Source organism: Scophthalmus maximus, chromosome 5, assembly GCF_022379125.1.
Source record: "Scophthalmus maximus strain ysfricsl-2021 chromosome 5, ASM2237912v1, whole genome shotgun sequence".
Taxonomy (NCBI): domain Eukaryota; kingdom Metazoa; phylum Chordata; class Actinopteri; order Pleuronectiformes; family Scophthalmidae; genus Scophthalmus; species Scophthalmus maximus.
Window position 1 is genome coordinate 2,697,501 of NC_061519.1, and position 22,500 is coordinate 2,720,000.

Sequence of the window (22,500 nt, forward strand, 5' to 3'; positions counted from 1 at the left end):
CTGTGGTTAAAAGGCTGCGTATCCGCGTGTGTGATTCACTGCTCGACTGATAGAGAAAGAAGCTCAAAGAGACAGATGGGCGACTGATTTTACTTCAAGTATATGTGCATTTTAGTTATATAATTGCGCTTTTAACATAGACTATGGGTCTGCAAAGACCAATAAAGTCTTGTCCCGTTAAAGCATTAAAGCCGAACATCCTGAATGAGTGCAGGCCCATTTTATAAGTCATCAAGTGCATAGCTGCATCTTATCTTCCCCAAGTTCTAAGTCTTCCTGAGTGATGGAGATCTCGGAGCCAAAAGAGGTCACACTGCAAGGCTATATATCTTCCACACAGACGAGCAAATGTAGCCCTTCTCTCACTCTCACTGTCTCACTCTCTCACACTCTCACGCACACACACACACACACACACACACACACACACACACACACACACACACACACACACACACACACACACACACACACACACACACACACACACACACACACACACACACACACACACACACACACACACACACACACAAGCGCGCGCAAATGTACACTCCGTTTAAAGTGCACCAAAGTTGTTAAAAGTAGGCCAGGGCTTGGCGGGGCCAGAGAGTGTAAACAAGTCCTGATCAGTTTGGTTCCCTTCCAGTGGAAGGACTCTGAATTAAACATAACACAGGCTTGGATCTGTTTATGCCGGGGCCAGGCTCAGACCTGAGGCGATGTTCAATCAATCCGGCTGCAAAATTAAATCAAAGGATCGCAAACGGGCGTACAGTATCGCCAAGTTTTACCGCCAGGTGAATTACCACTGGGGGGGGTTGTCTTATCTGGAAACCCAGCAGGATGTCAACATGTGTAAGTTTGTAATTAGCATTCTGACGCGACATTACGGCTGGGGGGAGCAGAAAATCAGAAAAAGACAGAGACAGATAATTTGAGATTTGACTCACTGCGTAATGGAGAAATGCTTCTCTTATATATACATGTGTATTTATTTTTTTTTTTACACCAGCATAGCTTGTATAGTTCTGTGCTGCGAAGTGATTCATTAACCCGTGCACCTCAGGCGTTGACGGTGTAATTAAGACAAGTCACTGCTTATCTTTTAACCAACAGGACTCGCTGCACGCTGCACCGTCACCCGTGGGTAAATGCAGAGCAGAACCTGAAAAACACACGTAAAGAGTTGCTAATGAAACAGTATATAAAAGAGCTGGACTGCTGTGATATTTGCAAAAATGCTTCAACTCCAAGGCAAAGTTGTTGCACTAGCGAATAATTTCAAAAAAGTGAAATTGAAACGTACACATGTATGAAAAGACAACATTTTAAAGGGATGGAACATCTCCAGTCTACAAATGGAAATACGTGTGTGGTGAGTATGAAATAAGCAGATTTTCTAACATGTCACTGATTTTGTTCTACCCTTAGATCGCGGACTGAAGAACACGTTGACGAATTCATGGCAGGAAGTAGTACAGGTGTAAATTACACAGAAGTAATGATTTATGAATTCAAATTAGCTACTCGCTGCTGTTCATGTCGGCTCATTATCACAGTGTGACTACAGAGCAGTCGTTAATGCTCTCAGTAACATGCGACGTGTCAAGTGAAAAGGGGCACCTTTATCCAAAGATGTAAAGAGCTATTTTTAAAATCGTGATTTTGAAAGAGTGATTTTTTAATTTTTTTTTTAATTGGGAAAAGCATGAATTTTAATTAGCGAAATAAGGCCACGTTATTAACAGTGTCTCAACAAGCTGTGAGGTGAACTGTGACCGGCACATTTTGACTCAACTGTGGCTTATTAACATTAACTCCAGGAGTTGATGGACCTATTAAATTAAAACCATCGCCCGGCCGTTTTTCGCTAATTTGCTCTCTGTGTGGTCGAGTCTGGTGGTTTCCTCGAGGAAGAATAAACAATTTGTTTGGTTTTTGACATGACAGGATCTTACGGTGTCTCTAAAAGGTCCAGTAGGGTAACGACTCGTCTCCTACAGATAAAAGATCTGATGTCACTTCAGTGTCTGGTCATTAAATGGGTATTAAAAACGCTCAGGTATATTGGGAGTCGTAACTTGTAGCGTCTTGCCCAATGACACATCGGCACGTGGACTGGCGGAAGCTGGGATCGAACTGCCAAACCCTCAGGTCGATGGACGGACGACTCTACCTCCCATTACCCACATAATGTACGCTCTTATCAATGCTATTATAATGAGTTAAAGGGGCAGTAAGCGATTCTGAAGCAGTAAACGTTTCTTTTAAATTCCGCGGATATTTCCTCACGGTCGGGCAGCCGTCGGTTCTGTGTGCGCGCGCCGCAAGAAAATTCGGGTTTTTCCGGCTCAGCTCTGCTGTGGTTTACCTTATCTGCTTTTCATTACGTCTCGATGTGTAATTCAATGTTGTTCCAGCTCAAACGCTACAGTGGCCTTAACAATGAGGATTAAAACTCACAGTGGCGAATTCGTTTTGCACCCAAGTTTGTCTGAGGCCAAGATCAACGCGGAGGGAAAGTGTCGCAGACGTACTGCACACACACACACACACACACACACACACACACACACACACACACACACACACACACACACACACACACACACACACACACACACACACACACACACACACACACACACACACACACACACACACACAGGTCACTGTGAGCTCACCTGGGCTGGATGCTCGACCTCTCGATGGTGTGTATCTGCATCCTGAGGCAACCTTGGCTGTGTCCCCCATACTGGTTCTGTCTCTCTCTCTGCTCCACACTGCCCTGGGCCAGGTCCTATCTTTCTGGAATGGCAATGTGCCCAGCTATTTTCAGCTTCGTTATGGATCTGCAGGCGGACCTATGGACCGCATTTTTCATATGCGCCCGGACATTACTGTGCACCAACAGAGCCAGATATCTCAGATGGGGTGAAAGCCCTTTTATGTACTGTAAAAAAGAAAAATGGGTGGCGAAGTCTGAATTTTAAAAACTGCATTAGTGAGCGAGGCAGAAGAGAGAATGGTAAAAAAGTGTTTTTACAGAGGCTGCTCCGGTGCAAGCAGGGCCAAGTGTCAATTAAACATGCCAGAAATACAGTGGAAGTGGGAGACGAAACAGATAAGGGCCTTCCAAATATAACAACTCACACATACACACACACTAATTCATACACACAGCACTTCACGCAAGGACAGGAGCGGAGCAGACACTATCTACCTCCGCAGCGCTCGCCGCGTTTTCATGCCAAGGAATTACAAATTATATCTATTTAACTCCCAGGGCCGCGGAGGGTCTTTGTGGAGCCGACAAAGTTGAACAAGAATGCAGCGCGGGACAACAGGCGAGGCTGAGTATTCACCGCCCAACTTTATCCCAACAAGGACAGTGTTTCCTTTATACACAGCAATGCTTTCCTTAAAAAAAAAAAAACTATTTACAAGCCAATAATACACAATACTGAGGCAAGGAAGTACTATTTGGTAATTTTGTAGTTTCATATCATCAATATTTTGGGCCACGTGCTCCTTCCTTTAGGACAGTTCACACAATGGCCGCCTGTGTGCTGTACCGAGAAGAACTCGCTGCCCCTCGTACACACGGCCCCAAATGCACAGTATACCATGAGAGAGCGTCAGCGCTGACGTTCGGAGCCGCATTCCTGGAATCGGCCGTGCATTCCACGCAAGTCAGCCGGGGTCTCAAACGTATTTCATTTGTTGTCCGAACCCAGTTTAGCCTGTTCGTCGTGAATCAAAGTGACACTCCAGTGTCACAAACAGCTGTAAATGGTGATGGGGGGGGGGGATTTTTCATATGCCTGTCAGCGCTTTTGGTTGATACGCAAAGCGCGCCGTCGAGCCATCTCGTCTCCACATCGTCATGTTGGATGTAATGAGGTTAGACAACTGTCAGAGCATTCTCGACTGGACAGTGGCTGGTTGTTTTGGATAGAGGGGGCGGTGCCTTGCTCTTGAAGTCCTCAGTAAAAACGGAGGTAAAAGAGATCTTGCATTCATCCATTACATTAACATTCCCTTGACTGTTTCTACACAGAATCTGAGGCGCGTCAAAGCAGTGACATGGATCTGATGGTGGAGATCACCAGGCCCTGCACAAGTTGCTCCAAGAAAAAGAAAAAAAGGCAAACACGGATAAAGAGGAATTATTATACCATCTCGAGTTTAGTCCTTGGATCCGATTAATCCATCTTAGTGCACAGAAAGTGTATCACACCGCAACATCTGTCTGCCTGTGTCTTGACCCTGTACTGTGTGTTTACTTAACATCTAACAGTAGTGATTTAATAACACACTCAGTATATAGTTTTCCCAAAGTAGATGCTAGTACTGTTGAACTGTCCCATGTGTGTTTTTCTTCCTATATGCTTTAATCACTAGGTATGTCCCGATCCGATATTCCATGTCGGTATCGCTGCAATATTGGCCAAAATGACTGGATCGGATATCGGAATAAATAAGAAGTAAAATCCGATCCAATACATTACAGTCAACATACTAAATACATTTTTTACCTTTTTACTAAGCCTTGAACGACATTCCAGCTCAATTTGTTTTTTGCTTGTTTGAACGGTGCTGACCATAAAACATTCTGCCAAAAGTTCTGTTGGAAATAAAACAGCAGTATTCCATAACTCAGTCATGTTGCTGGCTATGTAGGTCTTCCTTAAGGGGAGTTGATTATTTGTCTTACAGTTGAGTATGAGGTTTTAGATGGCTAGGTTATGCAAAGTGCATCCTGAACAATGCATTATTAATATTTTATTTCACCAGTGGGGAAAACATTGTATCAGATTAGTATCGGATCGGTATCGGATCGGACACCGAAAAGTGGTATCGTCCCATCCCAAACAAATACATTCAGATGAAATTCAAGGCTGCATGAAATTTACACGAGTGACAATATGAAGTCGACACGGTTCATGGACTACCAGACACGCCAGGCAAATAGTTCCAGGGCCCTGGGAAAAGACATGGGGCAAAAGTTAAAATTCAAATAGCTCCATTCAAATTGACACATGCAAAGTCGAATCCAACTGGCCGGAGAGGCACCTGAACAAAGGTTCTACTTGGATCTCATACACTTTTCTTTACTTTCATTACCTGGAAGTAACGTTAGCTAGCCAAACCTGACATCTGGGTCTGCAATGGATGAACACAGGCTGTTGTGATAGATTTATTGTAGCGCCCTGCAGCCATCAATGATACTTTTCCCTTGATCAGTTTGCTTTAACTGAAAACAAAATACGGATTTTACACTTCACTGTCTCAACATCACATTTCATTTTTGGAAAAGTTCATTACTGTAACTCCGACTTGCATTATTTTCAATCATATGTCCAGTTTGAGTGTGCAAATGCAAATACGCTGATTTAAACTCGTCACAATAAACACCAATACCACAGTGCGCTGCAGAGATGGTGCCAAATGTCTCCAGCATATGGCTGTGCTATATGAACAAAGGGTTGTGGTCTAAATAATAATAATAATAATAATGATACATGAGATTTCTATAGCGCTTTTATAGAAACTAAAAGCACTTAAAAGAAGATGTAACTGTAAGCAAATGTAACACCACGGCTATAGTGACCAAATTAATCACAGTTATCAGTGTTATCGCAGTATTTTTTTTTTAAATATGATGAAATATTACTGATACATAAACCTCTCAAAAGAGAGGCTCATTGCACTATTTATATCTTAAAAAAGATCCAATTTGTGCAGAGATGTGCCCGTGTTTGATTCTGCTGGACAGTATTTAATGATACCTAAAAGTTGAAACCGTAGAACTAACCGGCGGGACTTTCACCGTGGTTTACCGAGTAACCGGTAACCGTTTCATCCCCAGGTCTGACTGTGATTTTTTTTGAGCACCGGTGGGAGAGAGTGTGATGCTTAGTTCATCCTGTAAAAAAAAAGAGATGCTGAAATGACTGACTTTGGTGTTCGGAGTATCATGTAGAATACGCGATTCAAGGCAAATCCATTTTAAGCCATGACTTACTGAAAAACATGCGGTGCCGTCAGCATACATTTTTATTTATTCATTTTTTGCTTGGATGTTGGGAAATGTGTGACTTTGGCAACTCATGCTGTTAGAATCGGGGGGGGGACAAAGGGTAATTTCATGTGATGTATGCAGCAGCAGTGTTATAAAGTGTTAATAATAAAATTAAGAAAACTATGAATATATAACAGTGGGCAGCACAAATCAGGCCAAGATGTGAAAAGTTTTGAGGTAACAACGTCAAAATGAAAACCTTTTTCCGAGGTGGTATGACTCCCACTCTGTCAAATTTGTACAAATAACCTGAGATGAAAAAATCTGCCAACATTTGACACAAACAGTTTTTTACAACTGGGCCGCTACCATTCTGTTTGACAACTAATGACTCGGCAAGCAACAGACACTGAAAAGGAATTGAATGGAACAACTGAAATGTTGACTCGTATTTTAGGATCTCTCTTCTACCCTGAAAAAAAAAACACACACATACACACACACACACACACACAGAGACAGATTTACAAACTCTCCAAACAAGGCGAATGAAAACTAGAAGCTGCCTCTAAATCCCAGCCCGACACGAAAACAGCGATAACGGAGCGGAGACAAATAAAAGATTAATCTAATAAGTCTTTACTCGATCAGGCCACCGCATAGAGAAGACCACTGCTGTACAAAACAGGCTGAGGTAATCGTGTGTGTGTGTGTGTGTGTGTACGTGTGTGTGTGTGTGTGTGTGTGTGTACGTGTGTGTGTGTGTGTGTGTGTGTGTGTGTGTGTACGTGTGTGTGTCGTGGCTTGACAGACAGAGTTGCTGTGCCGCACCAAAGCTGCCCTCACCATCTGGCCTTGGCAAAGTGAACACTGTGTTCCTCCGCGGTCTCTCCCCCCCCCCCCCCCCCTCTCTCTCTCTCTCTGTCTCTCTCTCTCTCTCTCTCTCCTCCTGCCTCGGCCGTTCGCTGGGGGATTTGATACTCATCCACCCAGGGAGATTAAGCGTTTCCATATTCCTGTCATATTCCCCGGGTTGTTTTGCTTTCTAAAAACGATGTTTGTATGCCAACACGTTGGGTGGGTGGGCGGCTGTGTGGGTTTAGCAGCCGGGGCAGAAAGAGAGAATGTGTGAGCATCGGGGTATAAACCAGAAAGAGAGGGCAGGCGGGAAATGACATGAAAAAAAAACACATTTCAAATGCGAGGGTAGCGCCAAAACCGCATGACGATGGTGAATAAGTAAGCGGGCCAATGGGTCATGTTGGTGTAATGAGTGTAAAGGTGAATAAATACAGTATAAGTGCACACATCCACAGCTCCGCGGGACACCTGCGGGGAGCCTTGGGGGTGTTGAGGGCGCGCATTCGTGCTTTGCGCCTCAGGTTAGAACGAGAGTTCACAAGTTCAGGGACTTCCAACGCGGCGGAATGAGCGTAAAAAAAAATATCCCCCGCGTGTTTGTAACACTGTACCTGCGAGGACTTTCCGCCGGCTCACACTCCTTCCTCACCCTGTAACCTAGACTTTAACTCCAGAGTCATAAGCCGCGCAGAAAATGATTTTTACAATAACAGTCTCCACTTTTAAAGGATTGCGTCCGAGTGAGGCCGCTCCGAAGAAAACAAAAGCAAACAGACAGTGAAGCCACAAATCACTTGACAGGAGTGTTAACCCACAGCGCTCTAAGAGGCTTTACCAGAAACGATCACCCTTTCATGTACTCCCCCGCCAATCTTGTCTCTTTTACCCATTTGCTTGTTTGTCCCCTCTGTCAAATTCGAAAGAAACCGACGACAGGATTATTGAGTGCAAATTGAGGCCGAGTGCGGACCCCTTCTGTATGTCCTCCTTTCTCATGAACCACACGCCTCGTAAAGTCAACGCCGCTAAGCCACGTGCGTGTGTGTCCGCGCTATATGAAAGCGTCGCATAAGAAGACGCACACTAGTACGAGCAGTGCACTCCTGCTCTGTGGTCTCCTGTGACGGCCGGCGTGAGCGTTCACTCATATGCTCCCACATGTGCTAAATAATTCAGGAGGACAACAAGACTCACCCCATCTCAGGTCTTAACCCCCCACGGTGCCTCATCCCTCACACCCACACACACACCCCCACACACACACACACACACACACACACACACACACAGAGAGAACTGCACTCGTGTTTTCCAGCAAAAGAGAGCAAAACCCATCAAGGACACACTTACACTGCTAAATATTCCATTGTGTGGTATCGCATGTTTTTCCTTCATTCAAAAGAAAGAGAGTGCTCATTACTGAAAAGCATAATGATGATGGAAAAACCCATTGGGAGGCATGAGGGAAAAGACATAATTACATCAAAGAGCTCAAAAACAGAAAAAGGAAAATCCACATTCAACACACAAACGCGCCACGGACGAACAACAGAATGTTTGCTCCTTCGATGTTCGTTTCGACGCCCTTCGACGCAGCGCACAGGAGACAACCCTGGTTTGTTTTCTTTGTTTGAGTGATTATTTAGGTTTGTGGACAGCTTGCAGGATTCATGTCACCTGCTGCAGTTGCTGATTACCTGCTAAAATTCTAATAAAATATGAAATTGTTTTGGGGGTTTTTTTTAAAATCAGAAATGTAACCGGATTAGTTTTTCCTTTGGTTTGTTTAAAGCTTCACTGTGTAATTTCTTGTACTTTTCTTGCGCCTCTGGTAGTAAAGTTGCAAACTGCAACCAACTGAGCATCCGACAGGGGACACTTTATGGTGGCGCACCCCTAATTCCATTTCCAGTTTCCCGCAGCGCTGGAAATTCAACGCGAATGCGACGTATACCCCAGAGTCGGACCCCAGAAACCAATATTTGTCTGCAGTTAAAATAAAGGGTCAAAAGGCGTCAAAATTTAGAATAACACAAACTCTTAACACAAAACTTTGTTGAAATGCCCTAAAGCATATGTTTGACTCACAGAACCTTTCAAAGTGACCTTAACACACAAAGTGCAGGCAGCTAACAGCAGCATTATTATGAAGTTGAACAAACAAACAAACAAACATGGACGGGACGTGGCTAGATTCCAGAGAACTGCGGCTGCGCCAGAGCAAAAGAAGCACATTTTATAAAGGAAATGATCTCATTGGCAAATTTGGGAGAAAAAAAAGTGGCCGACGCGATAATCGTAAAATTGGAGAATATCGGCGCCAGGCCGATAATCGGTCGGCGCCTAGTTAAAATGTTATAATATGAATTACAACATTAGAAAATAGTCATTGGAAATAACCGTGACTCTCCGTAATGGTCACTAGCTGGTTGCTAACTGGGCCTGTGTGTTGTTCGGTGCCAGGCCGACTGTTTACAGTCAGTTCATCGGAGTTTGATTCCTGAAAAAACAACTGTACGCCGTGTCTGACGGCCGAGGCTGCTGAGAGCTGTGCGACTGACTGAGGCGAGACAGTGGACGGAACACCAAAACAATGAAATAAAAATCTCCTCAGAGATCATTCTTACATTTTGTTTGTTACCTTCTTACTTTTCAAAATATGCCATGCTACTAAAAAAGTCTAAAAACCGCAGTGCTGCTTGCTGCTCAGTGCTGAGTTCCTCCGTTAGAGCACGTCCATCTGCTGACAGTGGTTATGGGCACATTGCCCCGTGCAGCGTTTTTCTAATCCTGGGCATCCATGAATTTTTGAGTTTGATCGCTGAATGCGTGGGGTCATAAAAGGAATAACTGGAGACAGAACAGATACAAAGGTCTGGTTTAGGCAGCGCCCAGGCTTAGTTTTATTTCATCTTTTGTCAGCAATACAGGACTTGTGAAAATGCATCATTACCCTTCTATTTATCATCAGCATTTTTATTATAATTAAAGCTGCAGCTAACAGTTTATCGATTCGTTATCGACGACTAAATTAATCGCCAACTATTTTAATTAATCAATTAATCGGTTTGAGTAGTTTTTATGAAAAGAAATTCTTAAATGCAAATCTTTTCTGGTTTCTTTGCTCCTCTGTGACAGTAAACTGAATATCTTTGGTGTGAGGACAAAACCATCTTGGGGTTTTGGGAAACACGATTGACATTTTTCACCATTTTGTGACATTTTATGGCCCAAACAACTAATCGATTAATCAATTAAATAATCAACAGATTAATCGATTATGTAAATAATAGTTAGTTGCAGCCCTAATTATAATCACTGCTTTTATCAACTGGTGCTAATATTGTTATCATTGACAACATCATTTCATCTATAAGTCTTACTATTGTTATTATTATTATCATGATAAGAACCAGTCTGACAGAGCTTAAAAACGATAGTTGCACAACTGTTCCCGGTCTCTCTCTCTCTCTGCCCTTCCTCCTTTTTCACCCTCTTCTCCTCATACCCCAACCATTTGAGGCAGATGGCCCGCCCACAACTGAGTCCGGTCCTGCTATATATTATATTATATTACGTAAAGTCCCTTAAGATAATGCATGTTACGATTTGGCGCTACACAAATAAAATTCAAATAAAACCACATTGCATTTCAGTAGTAGAGCTATCGAGCCGCCATTCATAGCTGCCATCAAACCAGTGTTCTTTATAATGTTGGATGATCTAAATAGATGGCATTAGCCGACAGGATATGTGAGAAACTGTGTGGATTGAAGCTTATTAACAACAATGAAATCTAAAAGACCTGAAGAGGCAAACCTCGACTTTGAAGAGGAGCAAAAGCAGTGATTTGCATGTCTAAGTTACGTTGGACGACTTCATTTAAGGGCTGTTACACACTCGCTTACTTTTATCTGTCGTCAAGCAATCAGCTCACTCAAAATTGTGAAATTACATTTTATCAACAGCTGCTTTTAATATCGACGTACATCTTCTTTTTTCTTTTTAATCTTAGCATCACGCCTGGAATGGGATCCATAACTCCCAGTACTTAAAGTATACAAGCTGGTCCAAGTGGGACTACTTGTGGCTCTGCATGTCTCTCACTCACACAGGCTCTCTCTCCCTCTCTCTCTCTCTCTCTCTCTCTCTCTCTCTCTCTCTCTCTCTCTCTCTCACACACACACAGTTTTACACCCAGGCTGCAATATCTCAGCCCACACCAGATGACCAACCGTTTGGCTGCCTCTTGTCAGTCAGCCTGTGGTTCAGAGATCACCACACGGCTTCCAGACATTAGCATGACTCACCCTGTACTGCAGGAACGTTCATGTGCATGCACGCAGACAAGTGCACCCGTGGGTGCGCACACACACACACACACACACCTCATTACGTCGGTCAGGATGAAGTCAGTCTATGCTGGATGAAGTGGGGAAGATAAAGGGGAAAAAATGGAAAGAAAATTGAAGTAAGAAAAAGAAATCGAGAAGCGATGATGAAAGGAGTAAAGGTTGAGTCTGTCCTGTACTGACCTCAAAGATTTTTTTTTCTTTTCACTACTTTCCGTTGGTTAGTGATGAAGGTCTCTTTCTGGTCCGACAGACATTGTTAGTTTTTAAATTTCAAGCATTTCTGTTTCAAATTGCTTTAAACTCTTTTCCAGTTGTCTTATCGTATTCTATGTTAATTTTCCTTTAGCTCCATAGATGTATTTCGTGAAAGAAAAATCATGCCGTGTATATTCTAGGACCTACTCTCATTAAAACAAAGGCACATTAAGATTCATTTCATAAGATGGAGCTTTCATTTCCATATCCTTTTATGGATTACAGCTGCCAAAATGTCCTATTTGCCTGTTGGCCAGACCAGCGTTTGAGTCACAGATGTAATCAAAGTGAATTTGAGGTATTGGTTGGAAGATTTCTTCTGGCGAAGAGTACACCAAGTGAACCTGGAACTTAACCGAGAACCAGATGCTCGTCTCATCTCAGTAAGAAACTTTTTCAAAATGCATGCATTAAAATGTAAAACGCTCTCAGAATGTGAAAAACACTCACAATGTGAAATAGAGATGATGCCGTTTGGTTTCTGGTGGTCGCGTGGAAGTCGGCAGAGCTGACGTTTGTGCTCACTGAAAAAAGCAAATGATTGAGTGAGGCTCCACAAATCCACATTCAAAATCTGTATATAGTACGTGTTTGTATGTATATTTGAAAACAGAACGGACATTAGATGGATGGAAAACATCTGACCATAACAGTTCTGATGGTACTGGAGGGCCTCGGACTGTCATTAATGCATCTGAATGATCCGTTTCCACTACATGTCTTAGAATTCGATTTTTTTTTGCATATACCTGTCAGTGCACCACTTTGCTCCGGACTTTGCTCTCAATGATCGTTACATTTAGTGCCGTGAAATGTCATACAGACGTGCATGCTCCGCAGAGGATGTATCCTTCCGACCTTGACAAGCATCTCATTTTGTTTCTACCTCCACCTGCAGGCTGCAATTTCAGACTGTTAGCGTTTGGCTACAGCAAACAACCAAAGTAACCTCCGAGCTGCAACCTACACGCCAATAAAAGGGCAAGGGCTGCGGTCGAATTGTCAAATTTGCTTAGGAAGTTTTCTTAAATCTTGAGTATTTTTTAATCGGCAGCCATGAAAAGAGCTGCTCGGATTCTTTAAATGCTTAGCAAAGGTGCTTCAAAGGCGAAATAGAAGCCCCACAATTCATTGTGGCAGCCATATTTAACCATGAAGGGACATAGTGATTAAATCTGAAGTAGAAGAAGAGTGAGTATGAATATGACCAAGAAGGGACGCACGTCATCATGTAAGTTACAGTGGCCTGTGAATCATTTACATCTGATGTCACACCGTGGTCAAACACACTGATGCCGACGGAGCCGCTGCGTTTTTTGAAGTCCATCTTCAGACATTATCTTGAATTATACATTTAAGATGCTGGCACCAGGCAATGTTTGAGATTGTTTGCCAAAAAACTAGATCAAATGAGTAATGATTTAAGCAACTCATCTTTCCAGCGGTGAGTATTTTTGGACGTTCCCTGTCGGGCCCCGAGTTCCTCCCTGGTTTTGATAATAGGTTTGATGGTTTTTATCTCCCTGTACAAAATGCGTCCACGCCACAGTTTCCAGGGACACATCATAGCACCTGATCACATGAAGTCATGTCAACTTGCTTCTCTCAGCGCCGTCGGAGCCCACCGGCGCGGACGGGTTCAATAAAACGTAACTTTGACCAGTTCCTCAGCCCGAGGCTTCACGCCGCCTCTCGCCTCCTACTCCTCCTTCTTTCGTCTGAGCAACTAAAAAGAGTTAGCCTTGCGAGAAGAGGCTGTTGAGCGGCTTTGCGTTGGTGTGCGCCGCCAAACAATGGCCGCTCTCAGTCACTTCAGCGGACGCGCGAGGCGCAGACAAAGGAGGGGAGAAGACAAAGTGAGAGAAGGCACTGGAAGTTTGTATCAACAGAGAGATGAACGCCGCCTGTAAAACACTCATCATCGTATCTGATGCAGACAGAATCGTTCTCAAGTCTGAGCTGTGGCACGAAGGTGTGTGTATGTGTGTGTGTATGTGCTCGTCTTCATGCATCTACAACGCCCCCCCGCCCCAAATAACTGATTCCGATCACCGCCCCAGCATTGTCTCGCAGTTGCCTCTCGAGAAATAAAGCAGGAAAGATAAAAAATGATGGCGGAGAGAGGAATCCTAATTAATTGTGATGAATATGCAGATTGGGTTGAATCCTCTGGATAGCCCGCTCTTTTCACCACGATCTGCTCCAATATTTAGAGAGAGCTTAGGGACAAAGACGAGTCTGCGCCGAGAATACAATCACCCTCAATTTCACTTCACTGCTAGTCCTTGGACTGGTGTGTGTGCCTTCCTTTTTTTTGTGCTGGTCCACGGCAAACGTTTTTTATCTTTGTCTCCCACCGGGTCTTTTCACTTTTGATTTGTCCGTCTTACACCTGCAGAACCAGATTTTTAACCAACCTCTCACAATTTTACTGATTTTTTTTTTGGTTAGTTTTTTAACCCAGAGGACCTTCTCCGTCTGAGTGTTTTTTGGAGTATGATATTTTTAATATTGACACAACTGACAGCACAGCAGGGACAGCTGGATTTGGATTCATTCTCCTGTCAAAAGCAGATTGTGACGACTTCACTCATGACAAAAACAAATCGGTTTGTCTCGAGTTGTTTCTCGAACGAAGTCTCATTTTTTGGATGGCAGCGGAGAACGAATCTGCCCTATTTCCTGATACTGATAACAAACAGACAAGAGGCGGTTTCTTGAAAATAATCTTTTTTGGGGGGGTTAAACTGAACCCGTAATTACTTTTGGTAATTACTATCAGCGCTTTGTTACCTCTCTTGACTGGGGCTCAGTTTTTGTGAACCCAACGCTGCAGAACAACTGAAGTTTCTCTGTGATCAGCGAGTGGAAGTTACGTCGTATTGAAGTAGAGAGACGAGCAAAACATTGAACGGAGCGGATCCTGTGACGTCTGACTCTGTGAGGTTAATGTTGGTGAACCATCACCTAATAAGCTGATGAAAATATTTCCTAGATTGCAGTGCGTGGCATTAGTGTTGCTTGGTTACATTTCCCCAATTAGCAGTTGACACAAAGTGCAGCTGACGCTCCTCATCATCATTATATCATATTCGATTCTAAACTAGTTTTGCATAAGCAGGCCGTTCTCCAGTGACGTGCTGGCTCCACCTATAATTGTTCTGAAAAAAAAAAGGTCTGGCTTATTTCACCATTCACAATCTTTTTTGGCAGAGCTAAATCTGAAATGAAATGATGGTTCCCTTACCTTAATAGTTTGTGTATGGGGCATTTTGTAACTTTGTTAAGAAAGGTGAAATATAAATAAAACATAATTATTATTATTAAATGGCAGTAAAAGACATATCGACTGCGTGATTGCACAATCCAAATCTCCATATCATACAGTATGATAAGTGATGTCATGAAGTAGTCCTAAAATGACATCATGCAAACATCATCCATCATGATGACATCATTGTCAAAAGGCATGACGATCTAAAAAAGTTTGCATTACCTGATTGGTGTATAAACAGCATCGTCCCTCTGATGCCCCGATCCGATATGCCATATCGGTATCGGGGCAATATTGGCCAAAATGATTGGATATTGGAAGTAAAATCCGATCCGATACATTACAGTTATCATACCAAATAAATGCTTATTTACGTATCTACTAAGCCTTGAACGACATTCCAGCATCATATTTTAATGTTAATTTATTATTATTTAATTAACAGTTTACAGTTCAATTACTTTTTCCTTGTTTGAACAGTGCATTAAAAAATCTGCCAAAAGTTCTGTGAGAAATAAAACAGCAGTATTCCATAACTCAGTCATGTTGCAGGCTATGTGTGTCTTCCTTTAGGGGAGTTGATTATTTGTCTTACAGTTGAGTATGAGGTTTTAGATGGCTAGGTTCAGCAAAGTGCATCCATTATTAATATTTTATTTTAACAAGTGGGGAAAAGATTGTATCAGATTAGTATCGGATCGGTATCGGCAGATACTCAAGGTTGTCAGATCGGACACGAAAAAGTGGTATCGTCCCATCCCTAGTCGAGACCCTAAACATAGTCATTAATGATTTTTAAAAAGAGGTCAGGGAGATTGTTTTATGGCACTAGTTTCCAATTGGTGTGGCCAGTGACACCAATGACACCTTGTAAAGGCCATACCAACAAGTATTTAATGAGAGAATAAACACAGAAATAGTTTTGTTTTTTTTCTTTAAGAGACACATTTAAATGAATTTTCCTTAATATTAATTCCCATTATTGGCACCAAAGTCAAGCAGGTTTGGTTTGTGCCAGGTGCTTGGGCCCAGGCCAGACTACCTTGGAGCAGCAAAGTGGTGAATCAGTGTGAGTTTCTGTGTCTAAGATATCTCTGAATGAGTTACAAATATGCAAAATAGTTTTTTTTTTATAACCGTTTTAGCAATTGCATGTTGTTAAAGTTAAAAGTGGAGGCTACATGTGTACTATTTAATCAGAGCAGACACCCAATGTGGCCTGACATCATTTGATGTCAAGAAGTTAAAGGAGACAATTTATTTATGCTTTTTTCCCCCCCTTTTTTTCCCTTTCCTTTAGTGCGTTATATCGATTTTTTTGTGCATGTAACAGTCTGCAGTAAAGGGATCTCCTCTCCACGACAGAAAACTCTGTTCCTTAAAGAGACAGGAGTTGAAAGCGAGTGTTTCATAGAGAGGCTGGAAAGAGGAACCCCAGGAACGGACGGTCTGAGGTTTTCTGAACATAAGAGCATGTCAATATTTTCAGGTAATAATTAAAATTATGAACCTGAATAAGACCAAAATATGTCTCCTTTAACAGAATAAATGTGGCGGTTGCCGGTTACAACTCTTGATTTTTCAGATAGTTAATGTCATCCATTACATTATTGAGGGCCGTTATCAAAGGTAAACTATACAGGCAGTTAGGGGTGAAGGTGAACTAACCGCTTCATCGTTGTTCATACTCAACACTCAGAGACTCCTTATTCAACTCTGCAAAAAGCAAATAAACATATTTCACAAAATGGCCAATTATTTCTTTAAAGGGTTTTATTTCCTTCAGCCTTTTAATAAGCAGTGGCGGATAATCACACACATGAAAGAAAGAAAATCTGTCTTACTTTAAACATACTGAAACTTGTTAAGACTGATTAAAAAAAGGTAATGTGGTGTGACACACAGGCAGCAGCATCTTGAGTAACAAGCAGCAGAGCGGTTTATTGGAAATGTGGCATTGATTTTAAAAAAAAAAAAACGGTTACAAAGCCATTGTTGGGAAAATGAGACGGCTAATCGGCCACAGCAATGCTGTTACTCGTGTGCTGTAATTCTCTAAATAGGAAGGAAGTTTAAAATAACACGCTTGTCTTGAAAAGGGTCTTGTTGATGTAAAAAAAAAAAAAGACAAGTCGTGTTTCTGAATTTTGTGTTGGCGATAGCTTTGCCATCTGGCCTCCGAGGGCGAGTTAAGTGTGGAAAATATCCGACAAAAATAAGAGGAGGGGTGGGGCACGGGGGGTGAGACAGACGACAGAAGTTGTCCATTAAGCGAGCGGAGCGGTCCTGGTGTGAATATTGCATTTCCATGTTTACTGCAATTACAGGCCTTTTCACTGGTTTGTCCCTCCTACAGAGGGTAAAAATGGAAAAGAGCGACACTCCGGTGGGACGATGAGAATACGGTCTTTCCAGTCGGGGATATGAGATATGGACACAACCGCGGGCGCGCATTTTTTCTCCCCCGTGAATCAAGTGAAGAAAAAAAAAAATATTTAAAAACCCAGAGGTTGCAGACTCCAGCTCGTCGTCAAGACGTGTGTGCGTCTGCCCATGGAACTTGAGCAGATTAGGCAGACAGCCTAGCGAGGCTGACTCCTACACAAACACTGAGTGCGGAGGAGAACACATAAACACTATTTGTCTTTCCACTGCACGAGCGGGAAAGTTGTGTACACGGACGCACAAGATCTAACTCAACAGAGTGCGTCAAAGGGGACGACGGGGGTCAAAAGGTCATTCAGATGACCAGTTTGAACCACAGGCCAAAGTAAATGACCTCTTTGTTGCTGCTTATCTCCTCTCAGGATGTCCATGAAGGGCTGTCAGCCATTAAACCAATACCATAGATTATAACACTATTTCCTCGTACCATGAGATCATTTTTCTGCATCTATTTTCTCCACATCTGCTCACACCGATGTTTACTTCTCATGTCCACGGTGGACACTAATGATGACTTCAGATTCCATAGAAACACGAAGGCCCCCGTTACATAACTAGACTTCTGCCGTCTCCTAGTTGGACATCCTTAACTTCCTTAAAAAAGCAATACACAAATTGAATATGAAGAGCAGATAGAAATCAAGGGCGCTGGGTTCTTCAACCTCAGATGGAGCCATCTGAAGAGAGGAGGATGTTAAATGTGTACCATCATTTCAGATTAGCCCTCCAACTCATTTTTTATACAGTGGCTTTTGTGTAATTATCTTTTTAATTATTTCTGACCTTGCCTTCATGGCTGATTCCTTACTTTAGGATTTCTTGCGACGCCATCGCTGACTTTGTGCTGTTGCTTTTTCCAAGGTTCCCTTCAATCGCTTGTGAAAACACTGCAAATTTGTGTGTGGAGTAATGTTGTTATTAGTATTGCTCTTGTGGCTGCGTCTCAGTGAGGTGTCGGGACAATTTTTGTGAAAAGCTGAATTGCTCCCTGGCGTAGATTCTACAAGTCTGGGAAACTCCACGGGAGACGAAAGAACCGAGGAAAACAGCATCGGTTGTTTAAAAAAAAATGCCTCTAATGTTCTAGTGACCTCGAACAGCCATAAGAATTAAGCCCCGAGTAGATTGTGACCAAAGAATTAAGTAGACGTTGTTATACTGTACAGCCACAAAGGCTGGAGAGAGAGAGGAGGTGCGTAGGTTGGATGGGTGAAACGAAAACGCCGAACCATGGCTGCACTCCATTTTGCCGTGACAAAATTGTTTAAATGGAGTGCAGGTGGCATGCTAGGCTGAAGTTAGGACACTGAATCACACTGTCAGCTAATGATCAAACTGTGGCAGGCGGACGAGTTGCTGTGACCAACTCAGATTTGATCATTTTAGAGCTCTTAAGCGCTGACATAATCATTCGACCATTAACGCCAACAAAAATATTGCACGTGTTCATTGGTGCCGATCAGTTTTAGTGCTGATTGTACTTTGTGAACTTGCTGCACAGAGTCGGGGATTCAGATTTGCACAATCAGCATAATCTGCTGTTTTCAGTTCAAAATTCAAAAGGGCTGGAAAAGGGCGTCCAGCCTTAACCGACAACATGTTTTAACTCAAACCATGATCTGTCCCCCAAGTCCTAAACCTAACCAAGGCCCGACCGCAGCAGTGTCACAACATTTTATTTTTGCAAGACTGATTTGCAACAATTATGGAAGCCACTAAAAAATGATATTGACTTGCTGACAACATGTCCTATTGTTTTACTGACAGGATGTTGGTGGATGAATGCCATTCTCCCTTGTTGCGTATTGATGATAGTTGCGATAGCGCCGCTTAACACGTGGTGGCTCGAGATGACTGATAATACAGATGTATCACGCTCTTTTTTTTTACTCTTACTCGCCACCTGTGTCCGCAGAGACGTTGAGTTATCTGCACGACGCTGGATGAACCAAACGGATACCTCAGACTTCCAGTAACAGCTGCTCCGTGGGGGGAACTTTTTTGCATTTCATGTAATTAGCTCTAAGGTCTAAAAGCGGAATGTGAGGTAACAAAGTCCTAATGGCTCAGTCAAAACAACACGGGCGGATGTGGCAGCCGCTGAGTAGCTGTTACTGTAAAACGTAACTTGACCGAAAGCTGAAACCGCACTTTTGCCACTGGGAGCAACAAACGGAGCTTCGGCTGCGGTGATGTCGCCTGAGCCCCGACCAAAGGGTGGAAGTAATAAATCTCAATTGCTCTCCTCATCTGCACCCAACTGCGTCCTTTTTTCCATGCTTGCAGTTTGTAATTTTTGCTCCTAGGTATGTTTTGACCAAAGTAGTTTTTCTTTGCTACATTTCAAATTGCTTGCAGGCTCTTCATACACGTCATTAACTGGACCAGCTGCAATCATATTGAGTCAGTCGCGCTGATTCCAGTTGAGCTTGTTTATTTGCAGACTTTAATAAAGATCGACCACTTGAAACTCTGCCCTCGTCATGTTGTTTGGTGGAGATCGACCACTGTGGCATCTTTTCACCGACTACGCTGCCATGTTTTGAGTTGGACAATGGAGTTTTGTGTTTGCCCTCAAGGCACTCGAGTTGTCCTCACATGACAGAGAAGCATATGTAGCTAAAAAGAGAGACAAAACATTAAAAAATAATAAGTTACAGATTTTCACAGGCCAAATGTGATTTAAAACAATATTTATTGTGTGAGACAAGAACATTTTAAGGGGAACTCTTAAAGGGATATGAAGTAGCTTGTGACTCCCTGACTGGTCCTAACACTGCTGTGCTATATTTAAGTTCAAATCTATGTTTAAAATATTGATTCGAGGTGTATTTATTTGTAAAAAATAAAAATAAAAATGAAATGCTCTTTTATATTTGTGGATTGGACATTGTATTTGTGAGAAGAATGAGGATGAGGTGAGGATGGCTGCTGGTGGTGTGATCAGACGGTACAGCGACTGTTTTGGTCACATATTGGTAGACAGACCTGTGATGTGTTCAATGGGGGCGTCGACGAGTACACGGAAGCGGTAACAGGAGTCATCAAGTAGAGTTCAGAGGGCGCTGCCTACACAAACATCACCTTTGTGCATCTGAACATTGGTGCAACAAACGCTCCCTCATCGTCACAGGGATCTGTCCTGCCACAAGCCATTAGACCATATGACACCTCGCCTCCATCTGACAGAGTCACTCTGGACTCCCGGCATGTGTGCACATCCACGTGACTCATGTTCTTATGCATATGTCTGGCGACTGATGCACATACTGCACAATTCCAATGCAGATTATTTAGGCGTTTGAATAAGATCTGCTTTTCACTGGTGAATCTACCCCTAACCCCTACCCAAACCAGCCCCAACTGCTCGAGGCAGATGTTCTGCCCTACAACTGAGTCCAGTTCTGCTAGAAATGTATTTCTTGTTAAAGGGAAATTTTTCTCCAGTGGCCAAGTGCTGCTCATTGTGGGAACTGTTGGGTTTTTTCTTGTAATATTGTGAGATGTATGTATGTTATGATTTGGCACTATACGATTGAATTGCATTGAATTGACTTACTTAATGCATGTGGAGCACATTGAGTCTATGCTTGTCATATGAAATGTGCTATATAAATAAATTTGACTTATTCTTGCGATTCTTATATTTCTGCATTTGCATTTGTAAATTTTGTAAAGCTGGTCATGAACCACAGGAGGAGATGAGAGAGGCCGGACCCGATCAGCTGGTTCACTACTTTAGAGAGTGTCTGCAACTACTGGTACCTCAGCATCCACATCTCAGAGGAACCTAAGCTGGGACTTGCACACTTGCCAAGTGGGGAGAAGGAAGCCCAACAGAGAGCATCCTGACTGGAGGCATCGCCGTGTGGTGTGGGAGCCGCTCAGCCCCCTTTTGGTGTGGGAGCGCTGCGGAGGGTCGTGCAGCGAGCCTGGTGCATCAGTGGAGGTGAGATTCATTCCAGCTGTGCATACAAACACACACACACACACACACACACGCGCACGCACGCACGCACGCACAAACATGCAAATAATGCACATTCACACTTTATACACAATATTTATATGATTTACATTATGATTGTATCATGTATTTTATGGTTCTACTATTGCTGCAATATTGAGGAGCCTAAACCCTCTCTTATACCTGAACAATAGGATAGATCAATAAAATATCTTAATTTATATATGATGAAACACATTGAGCCTAAATTATCTTCATAGATGTGAAGAGTTAGGAGGAGCATACCACACCTCTGCTTGGGGCTAGCAGCTCGATTAACCACTACAAGCATAACACGCATGAGTCAACGACCATACTTTCTGCAAGTTGGGTTGCATTGTGGGTAATTTGGGTGCCTGGCTTTAAGAGGGACAAAGAATGCATAGAATCAAAATATACCAACATTTAAACTGATTCTTTTTTCTAGCTGTCGGATTCACATTGGTTGGGGTGAGGGTCTGGGTGAGGGAGAGAAGATGGGGGAGAGAGGAGAGGTGGGCAGGAAGAGGGGGGAGAGAAGAAAGAGGGGGTGGTGGGATGCAAACCCTGGGTTTGGGTAGGGGTTGGGGTTGGGGTTAGGGCAAGGGCTGGGGATGGGGGCACAAAGATAAACTGGCTGGAGTGGTCTTGTAAGTACATTTTTCAGTTGCTACATCCTACTCCCGCTAATTTTAATGTCAATAACTTCAGTTCTAATCAAGCAGTGTTCCATCACATTTACAGGAGTGGGACATTATGGAACTGCTGTTGTTGAGCTTTCCACCCCCTTTTTCACCAAATGCCACTCTGACGGCTCCAGCTTCTCAGTGTGCTTCCTGTAAAGGAACTGGTGGCACCAGCCGCTTTCCAGTTCACACACTCGCGCGCGCGCACAGTGTCAAACCACAACACACTCATGTTGCCAGGAAGGGGTCAAATTAATGGCTGACTTTGCAGCTCTCGGGCAGACGCTCAAACACAAATACACACTCGCAGTCGCGCGCGCACACACACGCTCGCTCAGAACCATTTCCATTCCACTTCTCCCCCTTCGACGCCCTTCCGCTCGCTGCCACTCTCTGCTCCCCCCCCCCTTATTCTCTCTCTCTAATTTGCATAATATACTCTCCCCCTCCGAAGCACTGGGCACGAACGAATGAACGAACACACACACACACACACACACACAACTGACAGATGGCACCACTGGCTTCAGACACAGAGCAGAGCGGGAATGCGAGGGCAATGGAGGGAAGAGGAGAATGTTCTGGTAAAACACACACACACACACACACAC

The 22,500-nt window shown here is 43.2% G+C and overlaps 1 protein-coding gene across 7 annotated transcripts in view; it reads right to left on the reverse strand.

The window, feature by feature from the left end:
* The window catches only part of e2f3 (E2F transcription factor 3), a 168,214-nt gene that overhangs the window by 125,187 nt on the left and 20,527 nt on the right, over positions 1-22,500 (reverse strand). Inside the window, exons 7-8 of one of the 7 annotated variants that reach the window (XM_035634263.2) lie at positions 11,950-12,023; positions 10,101-11,306 (exon numbers count right to left, since the gene is read on the reverse strand). The exons of 3 other annotated variants lie outside the window; for them this stretch is intronic. In XM_035634263.2, coding sequence (XP_035490156.1) covers positions 11,196-11,306; positions 11,950-12,023 — 185 coding nt within the window. In that variant the 3' untranslated portion in view covers positions 10,101-11,195. Of the gene's footprint in view, positions 1-10,100; positions 11,483-11,949; positions 12,024-19,890; positions 21,184-22,500 lie in introns of those variants that run through there. 3 more of the 7 variants (XM_035634267.2, XM_035634269.2, XM_035634262.2) reach the window with 3 other exon arrangements.